Consider the following 13,402-nt stretch of genomic DNA (forward strand, 5'->3'; position numbering starts at 1 on the left):
CAACAACAACAATAAAAATAGACGCCATGAAATGTGGATCGTGACAAATATTATTTTATTTTTTTATCTCATTCTACATTTTCAGGTGATTTTTTACAGATGATGCATTCAAATCTTTTCCGATTTATAGACTTGATTATTATTATTATTATGAATGTTTAAATATCTAACTTTTACTGCCACTGCAATTTCTTTATTATTTTCTAATGTTATCTTTGTAAGTGCATCCTATTGAAAGACGCTTATAAATAAATTGTATTATAACTATTATTATTATTACATAAAATTATACATATACATACATAAAACACAAAATAGTGTGTTTATTAATAATAATAATAATAATAATAATAATAATAATAATAATAATAATAATGATAATAGTAATAATGATAATAATAATAGTCTATTATTATTAGAACATGAGCGCTGTCTGTCTGACAATCCCTCCATCCATCCATCCGTTGCTTATGGAAAGCCGTTTTAACATTTAACATCAAGATATCTATAACTTTGATTGTACTAGTCAAAACTACTTTTAAGATATCTAAAAATCCTTAAAAATTGTAAGTGGCCGTTTTAACATTTAATCGCTAGACTGGATATGTATTACAGATATCTGTCATTCAATTCTTCCTCGTCAAAAAGAACATTTCAGATATCCACAACGTTATTCTGGATATAGAAACTCCCATTTCAGACATCTTCAATCCAATTGTTACTATAGTCATAATTTTCATTTACGGTAATTGTAATAAAACCGCACTAAAGTGGCATCATTTGTCCTAGGAAGAATGACATTGTGGATAGGAAGAATGTAATTACAGATTTCTGTAATACATATCAGTCTAGCTGTTAAATGTTAAAAATGGCTACCAGTGCAACAGATATCAACAATGCTTTTATGGATATCTGCAATTATATTGTTTCTAGTCATAATTCTAACTGTTGATACCTGACATTATATTTTTACTAGTCATAATACAAATTGTGGATATCCATAATGCCATTTTTAACTAGTCACAATGTATTTTGGATATTCAAAATTACATTCTGGATATCTGGAATAGTATTTAATTTTGGATATCTGAAATAAAAATGATGGCAAGTAACGATTGGATTAAAGATATCTGAAATGGTAGTTTCTCCTAGTAAGAATTATATTGCAGATATCCAGAATGACGTCGTGGATATCTGAACTCGGAAAGCCCAATACACATGAATGGCAAAAGTGACGTCATTTGTCCTAGGAAGAATGACGTTGTGGATATCTGAAATGACAATTGTGGATAGGAAGAATGTCATTGTGCATATCTGAAATGTTTTCTTTTTGACGAGGAAGAATTGAACGACATATATCTGTAATACATATCCAGTCTAAATTAATTAAATGTTAAAACCATGGTTAAAACGGCACGCCACAGTCGCGCGCTTCCAGGTGTGGTGACGACACAACGCGGAAGTGCTCTGTCAACATCAGCGCGAGGACCTGCTTCGATAAAAAACTGTCCTCGGTCACGATGTCCGACCAAGGAGAGATTCGATATTGTCACAGATTCTCCTACATTTTACTCAAATTCATCCTCTTCTTTTACGCCATCGTCTGGTGGGTGAGTAACGCCACGGTTGTCGTTTGTTAACGAGGAGCGCGACAGAAACACACACACTTTGACAGACAGGGTGTGTGTGTGTGTGTGTGTGTGTGTGTGTGTGTGTGTGTGTATTTTTTATTGTTGTTGTTCTGCTCCAAGCTAAAAACTGTGTTCTCGTGAGTTCGGCGTAACCGTGAAATAACAGCGTTCGCCGTAGCTTTAGGGGCGACAGGTGTTGTGTAATTGTACCTGTTGGAGTGACAATTCGTGTAGGTTGGTATCAAAGCACGTCGTAAACCTGTGTGTGTGCTGCAGAAGGAGAGGCCACACCCTCCAGGCTCCACTGTGCACCTTCACCCTCAGCTTACCTGCCTTATCTCTGTGCTGCTGACCCAGGCAGGTGAACTGGGTGTGATTCATTTTCATTTTCAAAGACTAAACCAGTGATTCTCAACATGTTTATACCGAGCTCTCGATGTAAAACTATTATCACCAACGTTAAAGGGACAATGTGTAGTATTTCTGGGTTTATATAACCCTAAATCCACTTTTTTATACATATTATGTGCTCCTGCATTGTCTAGTCGCTGTATAATAGTTTTTGTTTCATTTTCGTAGTGTTTCAAAAAGTCGTGTAAAATAACATGGTCGCGGGCCGCGGTTGCATAGCCACTGTTAGCAGAGAGACGCCATGTTTCTACCGGAGCCTGTAAGGACAAACGCGAGAGAACAAATCAAGCGTCTTTTTATTGTAGCGGAAGTCCCGCCTCCTCTCTCTCCGCTTCGTCTGCTACGGCCACGGTAGCTCCGCCCTCTCCCTCGCCTCACGAACCTCATCTGCTGACACGGAGAAAGACGACGAGGACGACATTTGACCTGCTGAGGACACCGTAGCGCTCAGGGAAGGGAGGGAGTGAGCAGAGGAGCAGTTCTTTGTTGTAAATTTCACCCTCTCCTCTAGATGGCACTATAAACTACTTACTTCACCTTTAAAGGTGCATTATGTAATAAATCTAAAGCAACTGGCCATAAAATCCTCCTAATATGTCACAGAGACTCAGGAATAATGTTCATATAACAAACTGAACTCACCAACAACAACAGTACAGACAAAATATTTGCATTAAAAAAAAATATTTTGCAGACTGCAAATCATGTTTATGTTTTGAAATCATGTTTTGACATGTGGCGCCACCTACCGCCGTCTACCAATCATTGCAGTCAATAGAGTCTCAGCTGCCAAGCAACCACGGGTTGCCAGTTATGTCAGAAAACAAGACCTAAAAGACCTCTGTATTTTGAATTTGAATGTAGTAACCGTTTTTGGCCACATTCTTACATATGGCACCTTTAAAATACACATGGTGTAAATAAGCCCATATAAGATAAAGATAATTTGCTCTGTCATCATCATCCTCTTCCTCACATTTATTTCAAACCTAGCATGAATGCTTAAACGGCTCCTGGAAGAATTCCCTCTGATTCTTGTTATTGTTGGTATTAATACATGGCTTTGCTGTCATTTTTGAGGAGTTTAACATACTTGCATACAAACTCCTGAAACTCTCCACGGAGGTCACGTCTGGTTATTATTTTGCTATTTGTTTCATTTTCTACACAAAATGCCTCAGCTCTACTCTGACCACATACCATAATATATGAACCACCCACACACACACACGGCCTTATGTTCAAACATATTCATTAAGGCTAATATTGATAGTAATATTAATACCAGCTGTACATGTGACACCTACTGCACGTCTGTCTGTCTTGGGAGAGACTTCTTACTGTGGTTTCTCCCATTTTTTCCCCTGCACAAGGGTTTTTTCCTCACTCAATGCAAAGGTCTAAGGCAGGCATGTCCAAAGCTGTCTCAGTTCAATAATGTATTATTTATGGCCAGGAACTGAGTGGGATAGAAAATTGGCTTCACATGTCAATCGCCATTAGCTCAGCTGGTAAGGAGTTGCGCCTTGAAACTAGAGTCCTGGGTTCCCAAACCCAGTCGTCACAGACAGATGCATGCATTCACCTCCTATTGTGTTATTATGTTATCTGACTGCACATGTGAATTTGATTTTTTTTCCATTTGTTCACTCTTATGTGGCTTAGATTTGGTAAAATGCCACCATACAAGCGCTGCTACTTTTAATAACATGTTATTAGCACTTCTGTGATATTTGTTTTATACATTTATAACCTTACACATGTTGCATCACTGTTTATGTGCGCAAAAATACCACGTAGAGAGTTGTTATTGACTGGTATTGCTTCCCTTTTACATCGGCACTGGGAGTGACGACACCCCTGGGTTGAATGTCTTTCAGTTGAGAAGTAGGAAAATCATGCACACTTGCAGGAAAGCTTTGTCTTTGTGCTTTGTCAGTGTTATGGATAACTACGACCTGGATCATTGAGAATCTGTTTAATTTTTTTTAATCTCTTTTTTGAATTTATGATTTGTTGCTTTCTTTTACATTGTGCTATGCGCCATCCTGTGTGTGTCGTTAAAAAGTCTTACACTAAAGAGACCAAGAAAGAGGAACCGATGATTCACACTCGCAGAATATGTGGGAAGTTTCACAGACTAAATCCTGCTGTAGTCATACTGTACCGTGACATGTCGTGAGTCATGTGTGGGCCACCACATGATATATAGGGTCAGCAAAGTGCTCTCAGTAACTGGAGGAAAAGGAGGAATAGAAAATGATATTGGAGCAGTTCTCGACTGTTGTCCCACGCTCAGTTCAGCTCACCACAAATCGATCTGCAGCCTAAAGTTAGGTCGGAATGGAACGGTACATGATATCTCGCACTGTGACAAAAAGCAGTTTTATTTAATTTGATATTTTGAATTAGCAAATGCTTTTTGTGCTTTTACTGGCTGTTTTGCATGCAGTGGTTTTATGTCATATTTGTACAATGTTAACAGCAGGGTTTTCTTAAGGTAGTAAGATCAATATTTCGTCCTTAGGTTTTGGAATACCGATTTAGTTAATCACAAAAAAACTTCAGTCGTTAGAAAGTTTTCAGCTACATTATATTCACGCAAATACATGACACACTCTTGAGTGAGCTTTTGTGGACTCTTTTTCATAGTGAAAGAAGTGGCATGATAAGAATATCTACTGATGAGAGACTCAGTAGGAGACTGATGACAGCTGAGGAAGAGTCACCAGTTCTTTAGTTATTAAACTTGTTTTTGACATGCCATGTCTTGTCAAAACCAAGAATTGGATGTCAGTCTTGGTAATGACATTTGCATGCGAGTGTGTTTTTTTTTTTTAAAGGTATAAATCTAATGAGTGAGACTCCAGTTCCAGGAAATTACCCTTGCCTGGAAATGGTTTTGACTTAACAGAAAACAGGAGCTAATAACATATTTGTGCAGCATAGTCAAACGCGGCAGTTTCTCCCTTGCACAGACAATGTGACAGATTTTATATTTGTGAAGACAGATGGCCGACGGATATACTTTGTGCTAAGACACTCGTCTATTTGAAATGTCGGGTGGAAATAAATTCAAAGTTATATTTACTCGGTGGCAACAGCTTGTTGATTCAGTCCTGTTAAAGACACGTGCTCACAGCACGTCGTTTCTGACCAATGTGATTTACCTCAGCGTGATACTTGTGAAAGCTAAGAGCAGTTTATTTTTGCATCCCCCACAGGAAATGCAGACTGTAGCAAATATTCATACACAATTATGTGAGTAACCGTTTACTCTTTACTTACGTGAGCCGACTACCTCTTGGCCGGCTCGCGCAGCTTGTCTGTCGTTTTGTTTCCACTCTAGCTAGATCCGGTGTGGTGTTGTAGTTGTTCTAATGTTACTAGTTGAGGCAACAGCATGTGAAAAAAACGACAAAGTTTGCTCGGCCAAAAAGAGCGTTAATCGCGCGATAAAGAAAATTGACACCGTTAAAATGGGTTCACGTTAACGCGTTAATTAACACGTTTAACTGACAGCACTAGTATATATATATATATGTATATATACATATATATATATATATACTGTATATATACATATATATATATATGTGTATATGTATATATGAAAATTATACAGTTATAGCAAATAAGCTTATTGGGAAAAAGTCAGTAGCTGACGTTGCTCTGCCTTTTTACACTACTGTATTTTAATGGTGTTACTCACAAATATTTTCTCAGGTGGTACTTGGTATAAAGAGTTTGAGAACCACTGATTCAGCTACATTTTAGAGGTTCTCCGTTTAAAATGCTCTCGGCTGAGCTTTGGGGTGGCTTGCAGCCATCCAGCAACAGCAAGATACCATAACATACATACATACAAGCACAGACATGTAAGGAACAGGTATCATGTTATGGAGTGTAAACAGCACTTCAGACCTTCACAAGTCGACTAGTTTGCTGTCCCTGCCTTCTTTCTATGCTTCCTCCACTCCTACGCTCCTGAAGGATGATAAGAAAAATACAGATAACATGGAGGCTGGTGGTAAAACAAATGTGTCAAAGAACAAGGTGTCTTAAATAGCAGCAAACTGTGATTTTACAGTGCACACGTGTGTTGTAGACTTGTTTTGTATGAGTAATAGCCAACATGGTGCATTTTAAAGCTCACTGTGAAATACTCATCAAAGGGTAATACTGTTAACACACAAGTTAGACAGACTTTATTCCCGCAGCTCTTTGGTCCATAAATTGTCCGTGAAAAATGTCAATCTGTGTTTCCCAAAATATCAGAATGATGACGTGCTCAAATCTCTTGTTTTGAATGTCCACACACACCAAACATACAGAGGGCAAAGGAAACAGAAAGTGTAGTATAGTATAATTGTGAAAATATGAATAATTATACCCAACTCTGCTTCATGCACAGTATTTATTTTGTACAGGTATGAAAAGTTGCATCAAAAAGAGCCGAAATAATCAAAACTATCCGTATGTGGAGGACATTGTAGCTAAATAAACCCTCTTCTGTTTCTCTGAACTGTAAATACTCTCATTTTTGTCTGCGGAGGGAATTGCAAGTCATAGTTGCTGATTGTTCTCTGTAATTAGCTGCTACGAGACATTTATTTTATGCAAATTGATCATGCTCGCACATGTTAATGTGACACTGATTGCAGATGGCTTAAGGAAAAACACTTCACACTGGACTGGGTAGTAATTACAGCATTCTCACTCTGACAGGAGAATCAAGTTTCTGTCTCACTTGTTTATCTTTTGTCAGTGAGCTCAGTTTTTGTCTGAACTTGTGTCGATGTTAACAAGATAAATGCTCATCCCTAATTAAATTGGCTCAACGTTTTTGTTTTAAATGAATTAACTTGACCTTTTGTGGCAAAATGGTCTGTTCTTCACTTGAATTGTTCTCAGTTGCCAGATGGTGGAGGAAAACCAAACATTTCAGAATGCTGTCCGGCCATAACAATTTTATCAAATGAACTGGTCACATATCAAACACATGGCTTATCCATTTACAGTACATCATGAAAATATGTAGATTTGTTATTTAAATACTGTGAATGATATCAGTTGTTTAAAAATTGTTTCGGAGCCAATAGTAAAAACAGAGACGGCAACTAATACAAACCAGTTATAATACAACAACAACTAGAAGCTTACAAATTCAGAGTCATTCTAGGGCTAATAGCAGCTGGCTTTAATGACATTTTGAACCTGTTGTTTTTGCATTTGCTCTAATTATATTTAGGCTTTTGCTGTTTCTAAATTACTCAGACCAGCCTATCTGGCACCGACTGCCATGACGCATTAAAAGCCACTTAAATCATCTTTCTTTCTCATTCTGATGCTCAGTTAGAACTTCAGCAGGTCGTTTTGACCATTTCTGTTACTAAATGCATCGAGTTGTTGCCTTTCGCTTGGATTATACTGAGCAGTTCAACAGATGGTCTTTTTACGTGTTTCTATTTTGGCACCACTTTTATACAGTTCTAGCACTACTCAGCTCAACTGAGTCTGCAGATGTGTTACTTTATCACCTATGGTGTAGAACCAAAAGATACTCTCACACCATTTTTCAGGTGCTTAGGTGTCGTGATTGTCTGCTCATAGCTGCATTGTCCTCCACTGTCATCACAAAACACATCACTATCACTTTGTTGTGTCTCTGCTGGACAACCTAATAATTGCTTCAAACATTCGTATGTGTTTCAGGCTGATTTTAATTTAACAGCCTTTTAAGGCTCAAGTTGGAACCGCAAGTTTGAGTGGATAGTCAAATATCTGATAAGAAGTGACTGCCCTAATGCTTCATTTATGTCACATCTGATTCCACCGGCAGTGCTTACTCACCAGGAGTTCACTGTCATTTTTATGTCCTTTATTCTTGGAGCGATGAGTCGTATATGTGACCTCTGCGGACCATATGACCCAGGTCTAACATATAATGGGGTTTAAAATGAGATTTGGGTTGCACAGAAATGTCTAAAGGGACGGAGCACAGCTTTTGTGTCTGTCATGCCCACATCCTTTATTGGAGTTCAGTGGATACAAAAAGAAATCGCAGATTCAGAGTGAAATTTGAGACCATTAAATTAAATTGGGCCAGCCCACGGCCAAGTGGCGGTAAATTGGTCTTGTAACTGGAGGGTTTTCAGTTTCAATACCTGGACAGTTGAAAGGCTAGGGTTCCCCTGCCACTTTTGTCTGAAGTCTTGTTGCTGAATAAGTTCTCAATAAGTTGGAAGCACTCTATCATCATGTAATGGGTGTGTGTGTGTGTGTGTGTGTGTGTGCAGTTTGTGCAGTCTAGACAAATTATCTGCTCCACAAATCACATATAGTTCAAAATATAGTCAGGTCTGAATTGATTATTACTGGATTATGTTTGAGTAATCGAATGAGAGGAAATTACCAGATGCAGAATGTGGGTGTGTGGGTGTGTGCTTGCATTGTGTTTGTCTGTGTGTCACGAATCGTGTCTAAACTGTAAACCAAACAAATCACAACCTAATTAAAGAAAGTTGTCATTATCAATAATAACGTTGAATTATTTGATACCACAGTCCACTCCAGTCTGATAAAAATGTAGATTATACTGTCTGTAATTATGCTGTGTGGGTTATGCAGCGCCAACTTCATACTCACCAGGCTGTAAAGATTCTTACTGACAGGCCAGTGCTCAGAGACTTTGGTCCATAGAAAAGCTTTGTTAAGATGAAACATAAATAAATATGGGGAATGAATATTGTCTGTCGGTCCAGTAATTAAAACATTTCTCACAAAACCATAAATGTCAACCATTTCCTGGTGGTTTGAGGCATACAGTATAGATTTTATAGAGTTTGTCAATATTTGTTGTATTTTGCAAATGTTAACTTTGCTCATCAGATGAAACGGAGTTGACAGTTGTTCTGTTGAATCAAATAGGGTCACCCTTAAAAATGTTGTATGGGTTTGTGTGAGGGTATCGTTGAAGCTTGGTGGCACTAAAGGGAAAATCAATGGAGCACCTTGTGCTGCGTTTCCACCAAGTCGAGCTCATCATGGTACAGTTTGGACTGGTCGACCCTGATCTTGTTTGCACTTCCACCATGGGGTGTGTATGATGAATGGCAATGGCTACATCAGCTACATAAATAGCATGACATCATTCTAACGTGACCAACTAAAAACTGCTGCATACTGACATTAATCCTTAACAAAAAGACATACATTAAAAAAAATCCCCTCTCATCTCCCATAATATGTGGTATATTCAAAATAGTCGTGTAACGTTAGCACCACTGTCTGCTCATCCTCAACTGATCTGTACAAACATTAATGAACATGAAGACTTTCATAAAAGGCAACAGAATAAACAGCTTTTCATGCTTGTGATTGCAACTCACCAAGTAGGATCAAAAACAAATGTTAATTATTGTCACTCCTTTGTAACTGCTAGGCTCGTTGTCGTTGATGCATTGCTTGTTTTCTTTCTATTAGTCTTATTTAAAGCTGATGAATTATTTAGATTATTTGTTTACCATCATGCTCAAAGCTGAACATATTATCCTTCTTATTGTGTTTCCAGTTGATAGGTGGATTTGTCCTCGCCATTGGCATCTATGCTGAAGTGGAGAGACAACGCTATAAGACACTGGAGGGAATGTTTTTGGCCCCAGCCATCATCCTGATCCTGCTGGGAATTGTCATGTTTGTTGTTTCTTTCATCGGAGTCTTGGCGTCACTGAGGGATAATATAACTCTGCTGAAAGTGGTGAGTGGTGCCCTTACAAGTTTTTTTTTCTTCAAAGAATCAAGTCTGTAAGATGATTAAGGAAACATCATGGTGAAGCGGCTGATGTTTGCTGCAGCCTCTCTTTACAACAGCCTATTTTTTCCTCCCATGCAGTCAGAGAAAAGGTACAGTAGCATCTGTGCCAGAACTGACAGGCTGCATAACAGCTTTTTGCCACAGGCAGTCTGCCTCTTAATCTCCCAGTGGCAATATACACCCTCTTCCATTAACTTCAATCTGACAGCCACTGTTTACACTTTAAATGGACTTAAAATAGGCTCTTCACATCCATGTAACAATGCACTTATAGATGCACTTTGTAAATATGGGCATTCTAACACTCTAATGATGTGAAAATCATCTTAATTTATAGGTACTCTTAAATGATGGCTATGTATTACATTTTAATTCATTTAATGTGTTTTTTTTTAGATTTAAATGTACTACTCAGAAGTGTTTGTGTAAGTGTATAACCACTTTAAAATAAATGTCTTAAAGTGTGTGGGTTATCGCTGGGTAATCGGGTTTCCTCCCACAGTCCAAGAACATGCAGAAGTTAATAGGAGACTCTATATTTCCCGTTGGTGTGAATGGTTGTTTGTCTCTGTGTGTTTGACCTGTCCAGAGTATACCACTTCTTACGCTCTGTGTCAACTGGGATTGGATCTAGTGATCCATGGTTATGGCAAGCAGTTTAACATCTAAATAGTAGACACGATATTCACTACTGATGTCTGCAACATCATTCTTATTAGTCTACACGTATCAGATAGCTGTAATTCAGTTTTTATTAGTCAGAATGACGTCACGTTTGCCATTTGTGGTTATGGGGTTTATTTTAATAGATATCTCTAATTCCAGTTTCACATTTCTACGTCATTGTGACTAGTCAAGATTCAAGTTCAAGATATCTTATCCTCAATAGAAGATATGTACATTGTCCTTTTTCGATATAATAATAATAATAATGCATTATATTTGAAGGCGCCTTTCAAGACACTCAAGGTTGCTGATATGAATTAATGAAGATGTAGATATCTCAAATTTGAATTGTAACCAGTCATAATGATGTTGGAGATATCTAAATCTGGAACTGGAGATATTTAAGGAAGAACCCCATACACATGAATGGCAAAAGTGACTTAATTTTGACTAGTAAAAATTGAATTGCAGCTATCTGAAACTATTTTTTAGTCATTTAGTGAGAATGACGTCACAGATATCTGTAATGGTAAATCCTGATAGTCAAACTTGGCGATTCAACTTTAAAAAGGCTTTTTTATATGTACTTTATCCAATGACCTTGCTGTTTGGTATTTTTTGGTACTTTATCTTATCTTGGGTGGGAAAGTTCAAACTGAAAGTTCAAAAATCTCTTTGAGTTAAATATTCAGCCTACAAGTGCTTCAGACTGTGTGAAGTCGTCCAGCAAGAGGCTCTGTGAGTGTAGCTTGGCCTGCATCCATGCCCCCCCTTTGCAGTGATGTATATGAAAGTAGTGTGTTGAAGTATTTGTGGCCTGCGAGCTAAGTTGTCTGGATCTAAATGTTGCTTTTAATCTTATCCAATAAAATTGATTTAATTTTGCTTTCAAGATGTCTTTGGTCCATGTGGAAGTAATGGCATCAGTCATTTGCTGCAGTTTTTACAGCATCTCTGGATCTACCACATCCTAAAGGTGTTATATTGGATTGAGATCTGTGACAGGGAAGGTCACAGAAGTACACTTACCTCAGAGTCATGGTCATGTAACCACTTTCAAGCAGCCATTTGAAGATGATGCATTGTGGCCAAACTGAATAACTCAATTGTTGTGTTAAGGTGTGAATGTCAGTGGAAGAATGGTTGTTGGTCTCTGTGATGAACTGTTGACCTGTCCAGTGTTTTCAATGGCTCTCACTCAACGTCAGCTGGGATTGTCTCCAGCTTCCACCTTTGACCCTCAAAGAATAAGTGGTAAAGATGACGGATGGATAGATGTATAGATTCATGGACATTGTAGCTATAAGAGTATACTGGTGTCAGCAGTAATACCACTAGCCTTAGTGGACATTGAACGATGATCAGAGCAGCCTCTATCTGACCGTGAATTTAACTCAACACACATTTGTTTGTTATCCAAACAGCTGCTGCCCACAAGTTTTAATCATAAATTCCACCCATCATCCATCATCCACCACTTTATCATCCACATGAGGGTCAATGGTGGCACTCCCAGTTGACACAAGTTGAAAGGCAGGGTACATCTTGGACAACCATCCGCTCTCATGGTCAATTCAGAGTATCCAATTTGCCTCATTCCAAAATCTGCATGTTGTTGGACTGTGGGAGGAAACTGAAGAACCCAGAGAAAACCCACGCACACACAGGGAGAACATGCCAACTCCTTATTCCGACCAGGTTGCAAACTCTGGTCTTCTTGCTCCGAAGGCAAGAGTGCTAACCACTAAATCGACCATGTGGCCCTAATCATAAATTCCATTTTCTGATTGAGTAACGGCTCCACGCAACTCTCTTGTTTTTCCTCAGTATGGCAGTATTTTGTTCTTGTGTCGCTGCACATAGGAGGTGATTTGATTTATGTCACAACTGAAAGACGCAAGATGGAAGTGCAACAGCAATGTAGCACCAACAAACCACGGTGTGCAAGCATTATGTTGCAAGCATCGGTTATGCACCGCAGTGAAGTTAGTTTTAAGTTGGATATCGAAAGAGTAAGACAAGTAAACGTCTTCCTCGCATCACAACACTGAAGTTGGCTCCACGTTCACCTACAGCGCGACTCTGAGCAAGCCTCTCAATTTATGTGTCGTCATGCAGCACAGTGTGTTTGTAAGTGTAGTTTCTGTGAGTGGGTTAAAATTGTGTTTATTTTATTGGATAGCACTGAACTTTACGTTTTAATTTATGTGGTTTTATGTTTACTTTGATCTGATATTGTAATATTGCCTTTGCTAGTCTGAGTAGTTTTATATTAAGATATCGAAACTGTACTGTTACCGTGGCCCAAAAACCGTGATGCATGCTGAACAGTGGAAAAACTGTACCGTTGCATCCCTAATATATATATCGCTAGATCTATATCTATATCTCCTATGCTTCTCAATACACAAAATGTCAATTAAATGTTGTGAGCTGCCATTTCTTTTTTTATGGCAGAAGAGTACTTGTTGTACAGTTGGGAGAAATATATATTTTGAAATCCATCAGCACAAATGTGTTGTTAAGAAGTTCCACACTGGAGCTTAAAATGCATTAGCAAAAACCTTAATATGTGATAGCTAAGGTACCAATAGTGTATACTGATGATTTTATCTCTCTGTTTGCTCACAGTTCATGTACACACTGGCAATTTGCCTGCTCCTGGAGCTGCTGGGAGGAATCTTGGCACTGGTATTCCGTAACCAGGTGAGCTTTCCGAGTTGCTGATCAATAATCTGTCAGAATCGGTAATGGAAACCACAAAGTAAATTAAGATTACAATATTGAGTGTCGCAGTGGCAGTATCAAAAGTAGACAATATGAAAAATTAGGTCCACATCAAGCAAATTTAGACCCGAGCTACACATTGCCTTCTCCT

General features: G+C 38.3%; 1 protein-coding gene across 1 annotated transcript in view; it reads left to right on the forward strand.

Annotated features, from left to right (window-relative positions):
- Positions 1-1,520: 1,520 nt before the first annotated feature.
- The window catches only part of tspan15 (tetraspanin 15), a gene marked incomplete at both ends in the record, with an annotated part of 33,889 nt that continues 22,007 nt past the window's right edge, over positions 1,521-13,402 (forward strand). Inside the window, 3 exons of the mRNA XM_083901256.1 lie at positions 1,521-1,610; positions 9,616-9,801; positions 13,156-13,230. Coding sequence (XP_083757382.1) covers positions 1,521-1,610; positions 9,616-9,801; positions 13,156-13,230 — 351 coding nt within the window. The remainder of the gene's footprint in view (positions 1,611-9,615; positions 9,802-13,155; positions 13,231-13,402) is intronic.

Source organism: Microchirus variegatus, assembly GCF_963457635.1.
Source record: "Microchirus variegatus genome assembly, chromosome: 14".
In the NCBI taxonomy this organism is placed as follows: domain Eukaryota; kingdom Metazoa; phylum Chordata; class Actinopteri; order Pleuronectiformes; family Soleidae; genus Microchirus; species Microchirus variegatus.